A 14,734-nucleotide genomic window follows, 5' to 3' on the forward strand; every position below is an offset into this window, starting at 1 on the left:
TTGCGAATCCCAAAAAACTGACGCCATAACCTTGCCAGCTGATTGTTGCGTTTTTCCTCGCTTTGGAGCAGGTTCATCGCGTCCAGTCCACTCAGATGATTGTCTATTTGACTTTGGAGTGTAGTGATGAAGCCAAGTCTCATCCATGGTAACATACCGATGCAACAACTCGCTAGAATTTCGCTCAAACAGCTCCAAACACTGCTCCGAATCATCAACTGGTTATTGTTTTTGGTCAAATGTGAACTCGCGCAGCACCTATTTTGCACAGAGCTTTCTCATACCCAAATATTCGTGAACGATATGTCCAACACGTTCCTTGGATATCTTTATTGTGTCAGCTATCTCGATCAACTTTATGGTTTGGTTGCTTTTGATAATTTTGTGGATTCTTTTAATGTTTTTTTTTACAAAAAAATGGATTTGAATTTACAAGCGCCCTCTATATGTCAGGCCAGACAATTATCAGCCGACCTGGTAGAAGTGCAAAAGTGTTTGTTTGTATTTTTCCCACCAAAAGGAGGGTTTCGCAACATATCAATTATTTGTTCATGTCATAAAATTCGCCTTCAGAATTAACAACGTCTCCATAAGGCTGCGATGGTTGCTAACCTGCCCTTTTATTGTTCTCCCGAATGAATGTAGTTACTGGCACAAGAAGCAAAAACCAATCTTTCAGAACTCCTTAGCAATAAAGCCTCGCTGTAGCTACCCGGATTGATTGAAGAAAGGGTTCAATTTAATCAAACTTACCGACACTCTCAACACCTGCCTTTATTCAAGTCTCCAGTTGCATCTTAGCCAAATCAAACATAAATTCCATTCCCACGTGAATCCACGGTTGATGGAAAGTTGCGACAAAGTAAACGACACAAACCCGCACCCAGATTCATCGCAGAAGAGATTTAAACAGGTGAAGTTGATGATGACGCTTGTGCTACTTTGTGTCACTGTTTTCACCGCCACTTGATCCGGCATTGTGTTTGTGTGTGTGTGTGAAGAAAACAGAATGAATTATCCCTGCATTCTGAGGCGGTTCTGGGGCCGAACGATGGTGCAAGAAACTCAAGAAGTTCTTTATTTAGACCTAGCTACTTACCGATGTGTTATACCGTGTCGTCCGGTTCGGTGGCAACATATTGGTGAAGCGCTCGGAAAGAGTGAGAGAAAAACCGCAACCATAATCATGATTGGCCATTCATCTTGCTGTTTGATTGCGTCTGATGTAAGCCGGCCGATGGGAAGGAAGAATCGAAGAACCGACATCACAACACTTCTCGTGGCCCGATAATCACACATTTGATCATGAAAAATGGGCCATATCAAAATCACTATCTTGATTCTATCGTTTCGTCAGTTGACTTATCTGCGAGTTTTACAGAAGTATTGACATTGAAGAAGGGTTAGAATAAAGCAAGTGTACAAACCTGAGAAATACGACCGTGAAGTTAGGAGTTTGGTTGTAAAAGCTTGCTGATGTGTTGCTTCATTCAGAAATAAGAAGACATCCAAGAGCTTCGAATTACAAGGAACATCATATGACAAGATTCAGCTACCAAGAGAACTTTTTGGAGGCCTCTTCGTCCGATGAACCTTATCTATCATAATACATCTTCCTCTGAAGATCCTCGCCGTGCTCGTAGTACATAGAGATCTCATAATCCAATAAGTCTTTTTACCAAAGATCTCACAATCCAAACCACACTTATAACGAGTCCTCGTTGTCGCAGAGACTCATCTACGAATGGAACTCGTTTTCGAAGGGGTCCTAAGAAGGGGCTTCTAACCAGAGCAATCGTTGCCACAGATTGCTCATCGTCCATCGTTTATCTGCCAAGACATTACTAAATCTGTCTTTCCTTTAAATAGTTTAGTAGACTTGTTGATACCACGCAGTCCTCGAGCTACGGGGAACGGTTCGGTTCAGATAGGACCACACAAACTTCCTCGTATTCGATCTCGTATTCGAGGCAGACATTTTGCAAGAGTATTAACCAGAAGACCTTATAGACAAAGAGGCCTTGGTCCCTGCAGTCCCATCTACCTAGGGTCCTTTATGTCGAAGGAGCTTCACCGTCGTATAGAACTTGGCTAGAATTTTTTTGTCCACCAACAGTTTCCATCAAGTCCAGATCCACGAATTGTTAAGATGTTGTTGTGATAAGAATATTCCAGCGCTTAAACCCGAATGGGATTAAATAAAATAGATCCGTTCTCATCACCTCGCAATCATCGTGAGATTTTCCAGCATTCAAGTTAAAACAGAAAACACGAGAAAATAGACTAACACCTTCAGGCGAACAAATTTCAAATATGGAAATCGTTTGACTCTTTTAAAGTATATTTACATGCTTAGTCAATCACAGCAACTGATAAGAAAGGAACCATTTCGTCGCGTGATAACTCTCATATTTCCTTACGTTACATTTCACACAATCTGCCACGATTTATGGACAATGATTGCACGGAAAGAAAGGCAACAAAACGACGCGCACATATTTTATTGAATATCTTAAAACACAAAAACCCTGCTGCCACAGCGGAACCTAGCGGAAACAATTGCACACGTGCGCCTTTCAATTCAATTGCAAAAACCTATCCTAGCGATGCATCCCGAACGAGCTTCACGCATATGCACGCCAGCGGAAACGAATCGGAATGTCGGAATGTACAAACATTGCCTCTAAATCAACGCCACTAGCAACAGCTTCCCATTTGCCATCCTCTACCAACCATCCAACCAGCCGGCCGGGATTGAAAGTCATCCCGGGTTGGAAATGGTTGGTGGAAATGGCAGACAAAGACAAAAGTAAAACCACACCACAAGGCAGAATTACACGCTTCGCCGATTCGGCGGCGGTTTCGTTTCGTTTTCGTGGCGAAAACGGGGAAGAAAATAATTCAATTAAATTTTCTGTCAATTTACCACGAAACAAACGACCGGGAATATCACCGGGAACTACCCGGACCTCCACCATACCGGTGGCCCTCTCTACCACTTCCAGCGGAAGCTTGCGGGAAGATCTATCCGATTCCCCCCGCCGGGGGGGGATAGGTGCACCACATCATGGACATTTCTTTGTGGATCGATTTTGCGCGGAAAACGTTACCAATGTTTCTTGGCGCTGCTTCTCGGTGTTGCCGCGTTTTATAAACTATTTGATTTATTTATCGCACTCCATCGTTAAATAAATGATTATTCTAGCTGAGTCGGTTCTAGCGTACCACGTAGCAATAACAACAACAACAGTACACACATTTTTCCGCGCCAGCATTGTTGCCGTTGCGTTGCGAGAAAGAAGGGAAAACTCCGGCCAAAGGTTCACCACCATTTTTCTTTTACCGATTGGTGTGCGTAGCTCCGCCTAGTTTGTTTTGTTTCCATTCAATATGGTGTGCGTGTGTGTGTGTGTGCTGGGTTTATTTACGTATCGCTTGTACTTCCACCGACTGACCGACGGACGGCGCCATACATATGTACAGTGATGTACAAAAAGTGAACGATTCATTTCGTCTGGTAAGTGGTTGGATAATTTATCTCTTAACTTTACTTTCCCATTACAAATCCCATTTTGTTGTGAAAAATAGGACAAGTTTTATTGCATTATTTATCAACTTAAGTTTTAGTTCTTGGCCGCCAGAACAACCATTCAAGTTTTTTTAAAATAATTTCATGCATCAAATAAGACAGGCTTGAATACCATTCCTTTGAGCGGCCTTATCTTCGAAGCAATTTTGTAATTGACGGGATGTTCTTCGTCGTCCAAGCGTCGTTAATTACCAACAGACCAAGTTCAGGGAGGCTTTTACATCCAATAGCTATCACGTTGTATCTATAGACAAGTTGACCTATATTATTGAGAGATCTCATATTTGAAGAAGCTTGAATCAAAATCTCGCAATTTCTTCATCGAAGAAACCTCGTCATCAAAGCGCCTTTGCCTTAAAAACATCATAGATGATGAAGTTTTTTCAACCATGAGTCAAATAGGCTTCATCGTTCAAGCTGCATCTGCTCTTAATCTATACGATCTGTTATGTGTGTCTCATATAATCGCATCTCATTTATAGATCAATTTCAACAGAAGAGACTTGACTAATTAGAGATCTCGAGGTTCTTCTACGAGTTTCTCGCGCGGTGGTGTAGGCGACAGAGGCCGTTAAGCCAAGAAGGTGAAGAGGTTCTTCTACAGCGGGTCTCGTCGTTCGAATTATATAAAACCCAGAATCCTCGGGCTATAAGAGTTAGCGTTATATTAAAAGAAACAGTCGAACATGCCTCGTTGTTCAAGCTTCAAGTAACAAGAGACCTCTAAGACATTGAAGTCTCCTCATCCAATAGATTACGTCTATCACGAGACTTCATCGTCTAAAGAATTATGTCACCTAAAAGGTGTGTACTTAATACAAGATAAAGGAGCTGACGAAGCCCAACGATCCCCTTCGTCTAAGCTACATCCATCAAGAGACTTCGTAATTGCATTAGAATCGCAATATTGTACCTTTTTTTAAACCGAACGTGCTTCATCACATGCAAGGCCGAGAACATCTCGAACATAACAAAAATTTTGCACAGCACTGTCCACACCCAAGCTCGTTTGTACAAATGTTTAGCTTGCCCGTCCCGGTTCAAAGAAACTGGCAAACGTCGAGCAAGAAGAGAAAATAAAAAAACGACGCTGAAAATGTTTCCTTTCATGCTCAAAATAAGGGGAAGCCGAATGTAAACAGTGTTCGGCGCTCGCGCGTCCTGCGCTTACAGCCCAAAAGCACATTATATACTTTTACGACCCTTTTCCCCCTGTTTTTGCCTTCTACTACCACATCTTTCTTCCCCTCTTCTTCTTTGGTCAACATGTTCAGTTGCCTTTTTCTCCACCAAGCCCTGTGTAAATGTCTTTCTCTTTCGCTCCTTCACCAACTTCATCCAGCACACACACACTGCTGCAGCGCTTTTTCGCATGTGCGATAGAAAATCTGTTCCCTCGGTAAGGGCGCCAGTTGCTGTTAGTGTGTGGGTATGGTGCGCGCAACTGCATCTTCGCGGCTGAGAAGAAGCCGCCTCACTGCGCTTAACATATCATTCCGCATTTCAACACCTTCGGTTGTTGATTTGATAAAACAGTCCAAACAGTCCATACAAACAAGCGCCCGCGTACGTTCGCTGCCGGTGTTTTCGGATGTTGTCGAAACTGTGCGAATTACTGGACGACGCCCGTGTGCCCTCGCCTAGTGCGCAGTGATTGGTGGTGCTTTCAGCTCAGATTTTGCAACTAGTGATTTGATCGGAATGGTTTTGCAAGGGTAGCAATGTGTGTTGCGTCGAAGAAGATTAATGTTGTGTGGCGCAAGTAAAGAACCTAAGGTTTTATGGTGCGAGTCTTGCTAGAGTGCTCTGCAAAAATGCAGCTAGTGTATTGGGCTATTGAGCATTACTTCCGAACAAAACAATGCTAAAGTTCCAACGTGTGTGATTTCTCTTCACTTGTGAGTATTGATTGTGATATTGAAAGATGTGTCCATGAAATGTTGTGAACGAAAACAGTGAACAGGCAAAACTATCAACTTGCGTGTAATCAGTATTAAGCGAAGCGATTTAGGGGGAAAAATGCCACGTCCGTCTCGTGATACGTACGGCGATCAGAAGCCACCGTACTCGTACATCTCCCTCACCGCGATGGCCATCTGGTCCTCGCCGGACAAAATGTTACCCTTGAGTGATATCTACAAATTCATTACCGATCGGTTTCCGTACTATCGCAAAAACACGCAACGGTGGCAGAACTCGCTCCGGCACAACTTAAGTTTCAACGATTGCTTCATCAAAGTTCCACGGCGACCCGATCGGCCGGGCAAAGGCGCTTACTGGGCGCTTCATCCACAAGCGTTCGATATGTTTGAAAATGGAAGTTTGCTAAGGCGCCGGAAACGCTTCAAGCTGCACAAAACCGACAAGGACATTCTGAACGAAGAGCTCGCAGCATTGGCCAACATAAACAGGATATTTCTCGCACAGAACTCGGCGGACGCGTACTGTCCAACGGCGACCACAATGCTGCCCGATCCGGTGGTACTGCATCCCTCCAGCTTGATGCATTCTCCACCGCTAGAACCACACTCCCCACTGCCAGCCATTGAACCACTGTCACCCATTTCTACCAGCGAGACTACGCTGATGGTTGGCTCCACGAGAACGCCACTGCGTCCGAAGCGATCGTTTACGATCGAGAGTCTGATCACGCCAGAAGACGAGCTGGTGGAGCGACGGAAAGGGGCAAAGTTAGAGCGGAAAGGTAGCCGATCACCGAGTCCTACTCCTGCACACACTACCAACAATGTGCGGGACCACAGTAAACGCTCGAAACGAAGTTCCGACGAAAGGTTAAATCTGCTAGAATCTCCGGAAAACCGTTTGCCATCCTTGCTATCGATTGCGAATCATACTGTGCATCATCATCATCACCATGCTGGACTTCATCATCACCCGGCACTGCATCACGCACAACACGCGACACCGACCCTACCACCCGCGACCAGTCTGCCGGGTGTGGCCAACATTCCTCCCTTCCTGCAGTACGCTCATCCTGCCCTGGCCGGGTACGATCTGCCCATCCATCCACTGCTGATGATGGGACCGCTCGGTGCTCACCATTACTTCCACCAGAACTCGTACCACAGTTTGGCCGCTGCCCATCATCATCACCATCAGTCGCAACAACAACACCTCCAGCACCATCACCACCACCAACACCATCAGCATGGACTAGGGACCGGTTCTGGCAGTCGATCACCAAGCGGATCCACTACCGAACCGGACAGTCCTCGTTCTGGTGGAGCACCGACCGATCTTAGCCGACCCGCGCTGGGACCTGCACTGCGAAGTGTTTGAGAAGGGAGGCACCAGACATAGACTTCCTCCTTTTTTTTTTTTTTGTTCCCTATTGTTCCTGTTAGTGCTCTAGTGGCCACACACCCACACACCCACCTGATGGCTGTTTGTTGAGTTTGTATTACACTTATGGATTATAGTATTTTATGTGCGCTCGCTTAAGTTGCTCGTTCAATATCGGAAACGCTCGATGATTCCTACAACAAGGTGGCTCATGGACCACACCTCGCGTCTAATTGAATCCGTATATCAGTTTAATGGTACTTGGATTTTGTTTTAGGACAACTTGCACTCGTTTAGTTTCGCTCCAATCTAGTGTTGTTTGACAACGGGCAGGTGCACTTAAGTTCAAGCAAACGAGAGCAGAACGGTGCAGTGTAAAAAAGAAGCATGTACACGCGTGTTCGGTATGAAATACAAAGATTTACATTTATAAGGCTTAGCAAAATTCGCCAATGTATGTACGTGGTTACTTATTTAAGATCTGTTTTTACTGCATTAGTACTCAGAAATAAAACAAATGTGTATAAGACATCGAAAAATCCCCAAAAGCATAACGAAGTGTTTTGTTGAAGATCAGTTTTGGAGCTCTATGTATAATACCACAAACCATAATATATGTTTTATTTTTAACACCACAAACTGGTTTTAGTTTGTTTGTTACTGCAAGAGCTTTGGAATTGGCCCTTGTCAAACTTATCGACTCGTTACGATTTAAAATAATTAAGTAGCAAAGTTCGAATTATTTGTGACTCATTCTGTACACTCTTTTCGAAAAGACATTTAATTTGACGGATTTATTTCGCTGATCAATGTGTGCGATTTTTTTTACATTTGCTCTTGAGCTTGGTCTAGGTTTCTTAATAATTATTCGTTCTAAATTGCATTATGATTTAATCAATTTCAAACATTATCTTTTCAGGCAGCACTGAGCCGGCAAATATAATTGACAACATAATATACAATTGTTGCAGTCCAAAACTGCCTTTCAAGTTCATATTTCAATTTGAATCGAATTGAGAATTTCCAACAATTTCCCAAAAAAAATATTGATACTTAGACTCCAAGACTCCAAGTAATTTTCTTTTTAAATTTTTTTCCGTTTATTTTTCTGAGTCTTTGAGTCGCTGAGACTACATTCGCCTTTCAGAATTTCTTTTTCAATCATTACTTAAGATTTCAACTAATGAATTTCACAATTTATTGGCTTTGTCGAACCTCAATCCTAACATTATTTGCTTATTGAATATTTTTTCAATCTCAGAGACTTAAGATTGTGTTTTGCAGTCCGATTATGTGTCTCTGACTTAAGTAGCACCAATGATGAAAATCTCAACATTATTTAACAATTGTTGTGCCATTTTTTCTAATAAATATATTACTTCTAAACTTACAAATGATGAAACTGCTGAAGAATTTATATGTTAACACAAAAATAGAAAAAAAAATTTAATAACATTTTCGGTAGTCTAAGAAAACTCAAACTAAATTTATAAACTTTTAATATAATCTTTTCGAACACGTTTTCTCTAATTGTTTTAAAAATAAAAAGAAAGCACTTTCTTTAAAGCTGCTTTTCTTAAATCGCTTGAGGCAAATTAAATCAACATGATATGTAAAATCTTAATTATATATCAACCAACAAACTTGGTTCGAACCAAGGAGCTAAGGTTTACAGAGAGCAATAAATGGTTTCCACAAAGTAAAAATCAAAACAGATTTAACAATACGAGAATAATAACATTTTTTCAAAAAAAAAAAACATCTTTTTGGCTTATTTACCTTTGTGTTGCTCAATTGACAGTCTCACTTAATAATGGTACCATTGTATTGGACTCTAGAAGAGGGATTGAGGGGCTTTATTTTCGGAAGTGGTTACGCCTCTCAATGTTGTTAAGGGATTAAGTTTGTACCATTCGAACTAAAGACCGAAACGCACTCGTCTCGCTCTTAATCGTGATGGTATTCTTCCGCTGTATTCTTCTTTTTTTGGGGAAAATGTTTGTTTCTTTTACACCTAGCTCCTACCATAATTTCGTGGGTCAAGAGCACATTTTCATTCCTATTTTTGTACCATTAAAGAGAGTTTAACGCATCCTCCCAACACACAATTTTGCAATCATATACATTCTTATTCAATATTCTGCAACAGCAATGCAATATTCTTTTTTCACAGAAATAACCTGCAAACGTTCTAAACGATCAAATATACATTCTCTTAGCACATCTAAAGATATTGTCTTGAAGCCCCCCTACATCGAACTTCAAAGCCCCTCACAAAGTAAGTCGATAATTAGGTGTAGCGATCGATAATTGAGAACAGCGAACACGAGCCACATTTGAGGGCCTCTTCACAGTCAGAACGTTCAAACTCATCGAACATCGATTTCGATATGACCAGCGAAAGAGAAATCTTCCACATTCATACACTAAATCCGTCGAATAACGACCAACAGCTAATTAAGCATTCTTCACAGAAGGAACGTAAGGCTAATAGTATCATCACACGGATAGCACAAGGGTTCACATTTCACCGTGCAGATCCCATCAACTTCAGATACAACGTTCGAGATCCAAGATCTCCTCTCGAGAGGGGCTGCTTCATTTGCTTCGCTCCCGATGATACTGTGAGGCCTGTCGATGGAGGCCTTATGGTCTTGTGAACTTGCGGGAGGTTCGCGCGGTAGCTTTCAACCCCACCAAATTGTGCACTGTCATTCGACGATCGTGTCGAGCACGTAGACGAGCTGTCTGGCACTGTTCACAGCCACACCGCCGCTGCCGACACTAGGACTAGGACGCTTGATCCGATCCGAAGATGAAGATCGTTAATAGGCACAAAACGATCCAGAACGTCCCCTTTTTATCCGGCTACACTAGCCTCCGAAACGGGAAAAAAGGATTGACCGCTAGCGGCGACTACTCTTAGACGACTTTATGCGCTATTTTCTATCCCATAAATCAGTGCATGTGTGCGTGTGTCGGCGTGATTTGTTTTTTTTTTTTTATTTGGGATCCATTAAGTGATTCGGCTCTATTTTCGAGAGTAATTCAATTTTGAAGATATTAGGATCCGTTAAAAGGTTTCATCTGCGCGACGTGGTTCGGTTGTTATGCGTCCTGTACCATTTACCCACATCCCGACGCTGGCAGACAGATAGACGAGGCGAGCTGGTAGATTGGAGCACACAGAGGGCCGCGGATTCGATAGACCAATCGATTGAACCCGTCGGATTGCAGATGAGTTGGCGATAGCGTTAAAGCCCAAGCGCATGGTCATGTTACGCTATGTTAATCAGCGTATGAAAGCGGTCGAGATGCTGGAATGCTTCCAGCGAAACCCGCGAACTCCGGATTCAAGTCACTCATCCAGCCACCACGAGCGGGAAACGGTGGGAATGCAGCAAAAAGGGTGTAACGTTCATAAATCAGAAAATGGTCACTAAACTAACCGTCCATGATCCAATTTTGCGCTACTTAAAATTCCACAACCACTTACGAATGGATGGATCGATCGTTGGATGGTTGGATGTGGTGTGCGCACGGGTTCGACCGCGCTCGACGAAGCATAGAGAATATGATTAAAGGTGTAAAAGTTTACCAAATCATTTGTCCATTATCGATGATGCCACACGGTGGTGCCTTCGAGGGGAGTTGATCTGTGGTGTGGGTGCTTTGAATAAAAATGAGGTTTATTGGAATGCGTTTGATGGTATGGTTTTGTTTTGAATAGTAAGTTGGATTATTTCTCGTTGCAATGCTTTTTGGTCAGTTTACACGGTTGCATGATATGAGGAAAGTACTGTACTTCTTCCACAATTATTATGAGGTTATATTTAGTCCCACAGAGCGAAAGAATCGATGATTCTTGCGTACCCTAAAGAGGACAATAAATTTGTTCAATTCGCTGTATTAATGTGGTGTTAAATAAACTTTTACAAAAGCTATTAATTATAGCTATTAAAGCTGCTTAAAGTACCTCATTCGGACCTTCAAAATAGCTTACTATCCAAGAGAAGCATGAGAAGTGTTAGGTGCGAGTGATAGCTGGTGGAAAAAGGTTTTTTCTGACTTTGAGCATGGTTCTTGGAATCAAACAAGTCTCTTTGATCGAAGAGGCCTGAGGTAGATAAGGTAGATGAGACATTCGTAAATGGGGTCTTTATCAGTTACAGTATCTGTAAAAATAATATTAGTTCTCTCCTGGCTTGATAGTACCACGATGTTCTGGTGTAGTGTGCTGTGTATAATCAGACGGATAATTTGCGGAAACAGGGCGAAAATACTCTCATGTGTAAATCCTCTGGAATTCTTTAATATAATAATAGATTCAGCAATAGGCAATGGGTTCGAAATCCAATTAATCTATTAAGCGTATTAACATTGGCTCTACAATTGTACCTTCCGATGTAGAAGTGTCCAGAAATGGTTTGAATTTATATAAGATCTCTTAGTGAATAATGCTTGAACGTCGAGTATTCTTGACGTCTTCAATTACGAAGACTCTTGAAAGACTTGACGAAGAACGAAGGGACCTTGTGGTTGATGAGGTTACCTGTTGAGGCTTACGAGTTGTATTGGAATTTCAGGTTTTTCGAAAAGATGTCCTTGGGTGAACAAGACCCTTCAAGTAACTTGATCTCTTAATTTTGATCCATCCTAAATGTAACGAAAAGTGTTTTATTTTTTAATTAAAATAGAAAAAAGTCGCTATCGAAATCAATTCCTGGAAAACAGAGGCTGCAGACTGATTATTTTTTGCTTTATAAATTACTTTGAGCTGCACAAGAATGTGAGTTCATCTTGTTGTAATTACCAATACTTGATTCAAAGCACGTATCACGTTTAATCTAGTATTTGAGGTGAATGTTTGATCTTCTGCTTTGACAATGATGACCTTGCTACCAGGCAAGGTCTAGGTCTGCCGTTACTAGATTTTTTGAGTTGATTTTACATGTAGCTCGGATTTTTGTCCTGTGTTCGGTTCAATTTCAAGTGTGTAACTTAAAAAATGATATATAATTTTCCAGAACAAATATACAGTTTTGGATGTCCATCATAGGTTATTGGATGTATGAAAATCTTGAAAACCTCTTATTCTCATGCAAGCTTCAAATTGTTACACAAATCTATCGACTGAAACTGAACAATTAGCCCTCAACATAATCCTAACAAAATATTTATGTAAATAATCTTCCATTTTTCGATCACTGTAGTTTGATCAATGCATCAAATTAGTCACTCTCAATAGTGATTGTTGGCTTCTTCTAATGACCATCGACAATAGCCAAAGGATTCGATTAGAATCACCGATAAGCTGCTCGGTGATCGGCTGCGTGGATTTTATGGCCCAGTGCTTATAAGGTCCGGATCTCCGGAAGCACAAGTAAAATATTTGCCTTTGTATTAACGAGCTTACCGCATCGATTTATTCGAGTGGCTAGCAGCCATGCTTCTTGCGAAAACCGTTCTTGGTTTGATTAAGGTTTAGAGTAATGCCCGGCAGAGTGTTAGATTGACGACCCCACCCCAAACACCGAAGCAGCGGGCCAGAATGGTGACCGGGGAAAGTTCTTTCCAGCGCAATAAATAATGAATTATTAATTAGTTCCGTTTGTGCTGAGTGTGGTGAAAATACCGCCAGCATAATGGATAGCCACGGACCTCGCCTTCACGAAATGTAAAACAGACATACTCTTCGGGCACCTTCTTAGCCATGGACGGCACCAAAATGGTAGTATACATTCTAATGCTTCATGCCAGGCGGTTTGAGAAGAATGAAAGGAGAAGGAGCTAGAAAACGGCCCTCGTGGTGGTGGCTAACGAGAGCAGCTGAAAATCTGCCTTTTATGAATGCGTTGTGACGCTCGAGCATAACGGTGTGACCGACGTCCATGTTTATGTTTATTATTCTATCCTAACAACAGACCACCAACACCCTACCATCCCTGCTTCATCCCTCCTTTCATCAAATGTACAAAAATAAAAGCTTCTAATCTAATCGGGCACCCTCCATTTTGGATGGACACCTACAGAGGGCGAAATTGTAAAGCAAGCAAATAGTCAATTGCCTAAACATGGAAAGCATATTTACTGCCGCTGTTAAGTGCGGGAAATTAATTTGAATTCAGTTATTTTTCCTTTTTTAATAGACCTATATGAATAGACTGGACTTTCTTACTCAGTGGGCAGCAGTGAAAAAGATGCCTGAAAAAATAAAGAAACAATAATCATATGCTGTGTTTTCTTTGGTTAAACATAAACTGTTAATGAGGGATGCATGTTGTGGCGGAGTGAATTGAATTGGCAAACGAATTAATTTTTTTCTTTCGAATTTTTGACGTATATTTTTTGGGCATGGACGTTTTTAACGAGCAGTTTATAGATTGAACGACATATTATATACATTTACGTATGGTTAATATTAATGTAAATTGCATATAATAATATGTTTTTAAATTACGAATATTTTTTGACCATCTAAATAAAGCAGAAATGATTTATGTGAAAAAGAATGCAAATCTAGGCTCTGGAGCTGACGTTAGTTGAATGATCGGTTTATTAGTTTCGCCCACCAATTTTGCCACATAATTAGCGCCCTCTACCGTCAAAATAAGTTTGAAGTATTCTTCGTCGGTTCCTCGCTAAAGATGCTTTATTTTCCAAAAGATCACACCATCCAACGGATCTTTTCCGTGAAGTAATTAAGTACCAAGAAATCGTATCGAATAAATTGAAGGAGTAGTTAAAAGGGTCCCGCAAATCTGCAAAAGATCTCGTCTGCCAAGAAATCTTAATGTATTATGGGTCCTTAAAGTTGAAAATGCCTCGTTGCCCAAACTATAAGAAGGCTCCAAGATTCATCTCTAAGGATACTTCGTCTAAAATTCGAAGTAGCGTAATTTTTTAAGGGTCCTTTTAATAGTTTCGCCCAAGAAGTATCTTAGTTTTCTTATCGTCGTAGATGCCTCATTTGCGCAAGGACCCTGTCGTGTTACTGGGTTATTAGTGTGGCGATCAGAGCAGTGGCGTATTTAGCCTTCCGGAGGCTCTAAGCGGAATGAAAATTGAGGGTCCCTATCCCATTGAATCTGATACCCGGGGAAAGTTCTCTGTGGATTTGAGGCTTACCAGCCTGTTACTAATGATGATCATAAAGATTTCGCCAGTCTATAAATAGATTCAGGGTAGTTGCCTTCAAAATGAGTCTTCTACACGACGATCCGGATCCTGGCATATACCCAGACCCTGAAATCGTTCGAATTGGTGATTGTAGCCGTGGTCATAAAGAACACTTTTGTATGATGGCATAGGCTACATCTGTGGCCAGAAAGTCCGAGATATAAAATTGCCACCATTAGCTGTTTAGAAGACTTCTACCAGAGAAGTCCAAGTCCACAAAGTAGGCTTAAAATATCAACAAAAAGCAACGATTTAAAACTCATTATCGTTCACTATAGTAATTTAAAATCGCTTAAGCTTTCAATGAACACAAACTCCCACTCAATGTTTGTTTATAGCGTTAAAATTGCGTGATAACCCGAAAGGTGCACCATCTTGTTAGCGTAAAAGCATTTTTCTAGCACTTCAAATAACTACTGCTCGTGAAAAGTAGAATAGAAAATCCCAATTATGTTCATATTTCGATTCCAGCCAATCCCGTACCTGACGAGCATACAATTCTCATCGCCTGTATTTCCGGGTTCCCGCGCCCTGCAGACAGAAACAATAGCGCACTCCAAAATGTCAAAACTGACACGCGCTACCCAAAACCGGGGCTGGCCGAGATTGTGCTATTTGTTTTGTCTCATCAAATAGCTATACAAATAAATGTCACGGAAGCTT

General features: G+C 41.6%; 2 protein-coding genes across 2 annotated transcripts in view; one reads left to right on the top strand and one right to left on the bottom strand.

Moving 5' to 3' along the window:
• LOC126556838 (DNA damage-binding protein 1) overlaps positions 1-14,734 on the bottom strand; it is a 412,736-nt gene that overhangs the window by 251,169 nt on the left and 146,833 nt on the right. The gene's annotated exons all lie outside the window — the stretch shown is intronic.
• LOC126558101 (fork head domain-containing protein FD4-like) lies at positions 5,609-6,889 on the top strand. Its single transcript, XM_050214054.1, has one exon. The coding sequence runs from the start codon at positions 5,609-5,611 to the stop codon at positions 6,887-6,889; it is 1,281 nt and encodes a 426-aa protein (XP_050070011.1).

Source organism: Anopheles maculipalpis, chromosome 2RL (assembly GCF_943734695.1).
Source record: "Anopheles maculipalpis chromosome 2RL, idAnoMacuDA_375_x, whole genome shotgun sequence".
Classification (NCBI taxonomy): Eukaryota; Metazoa; Arthropoda; class Insecta; order Diptera; family Culicidae; genus Anopheles; species Anopheles maculipalpis.

What these genes read in the sequence shown, in the direction of transcription:
- LOC126558101 (XM_050214054.1), top strand. Translation starts at nt 5,609, where the DNA reads ATGCCACGTCCGTCTCGTGATACGTACGGCGATCAGAAGCCACCGTAC.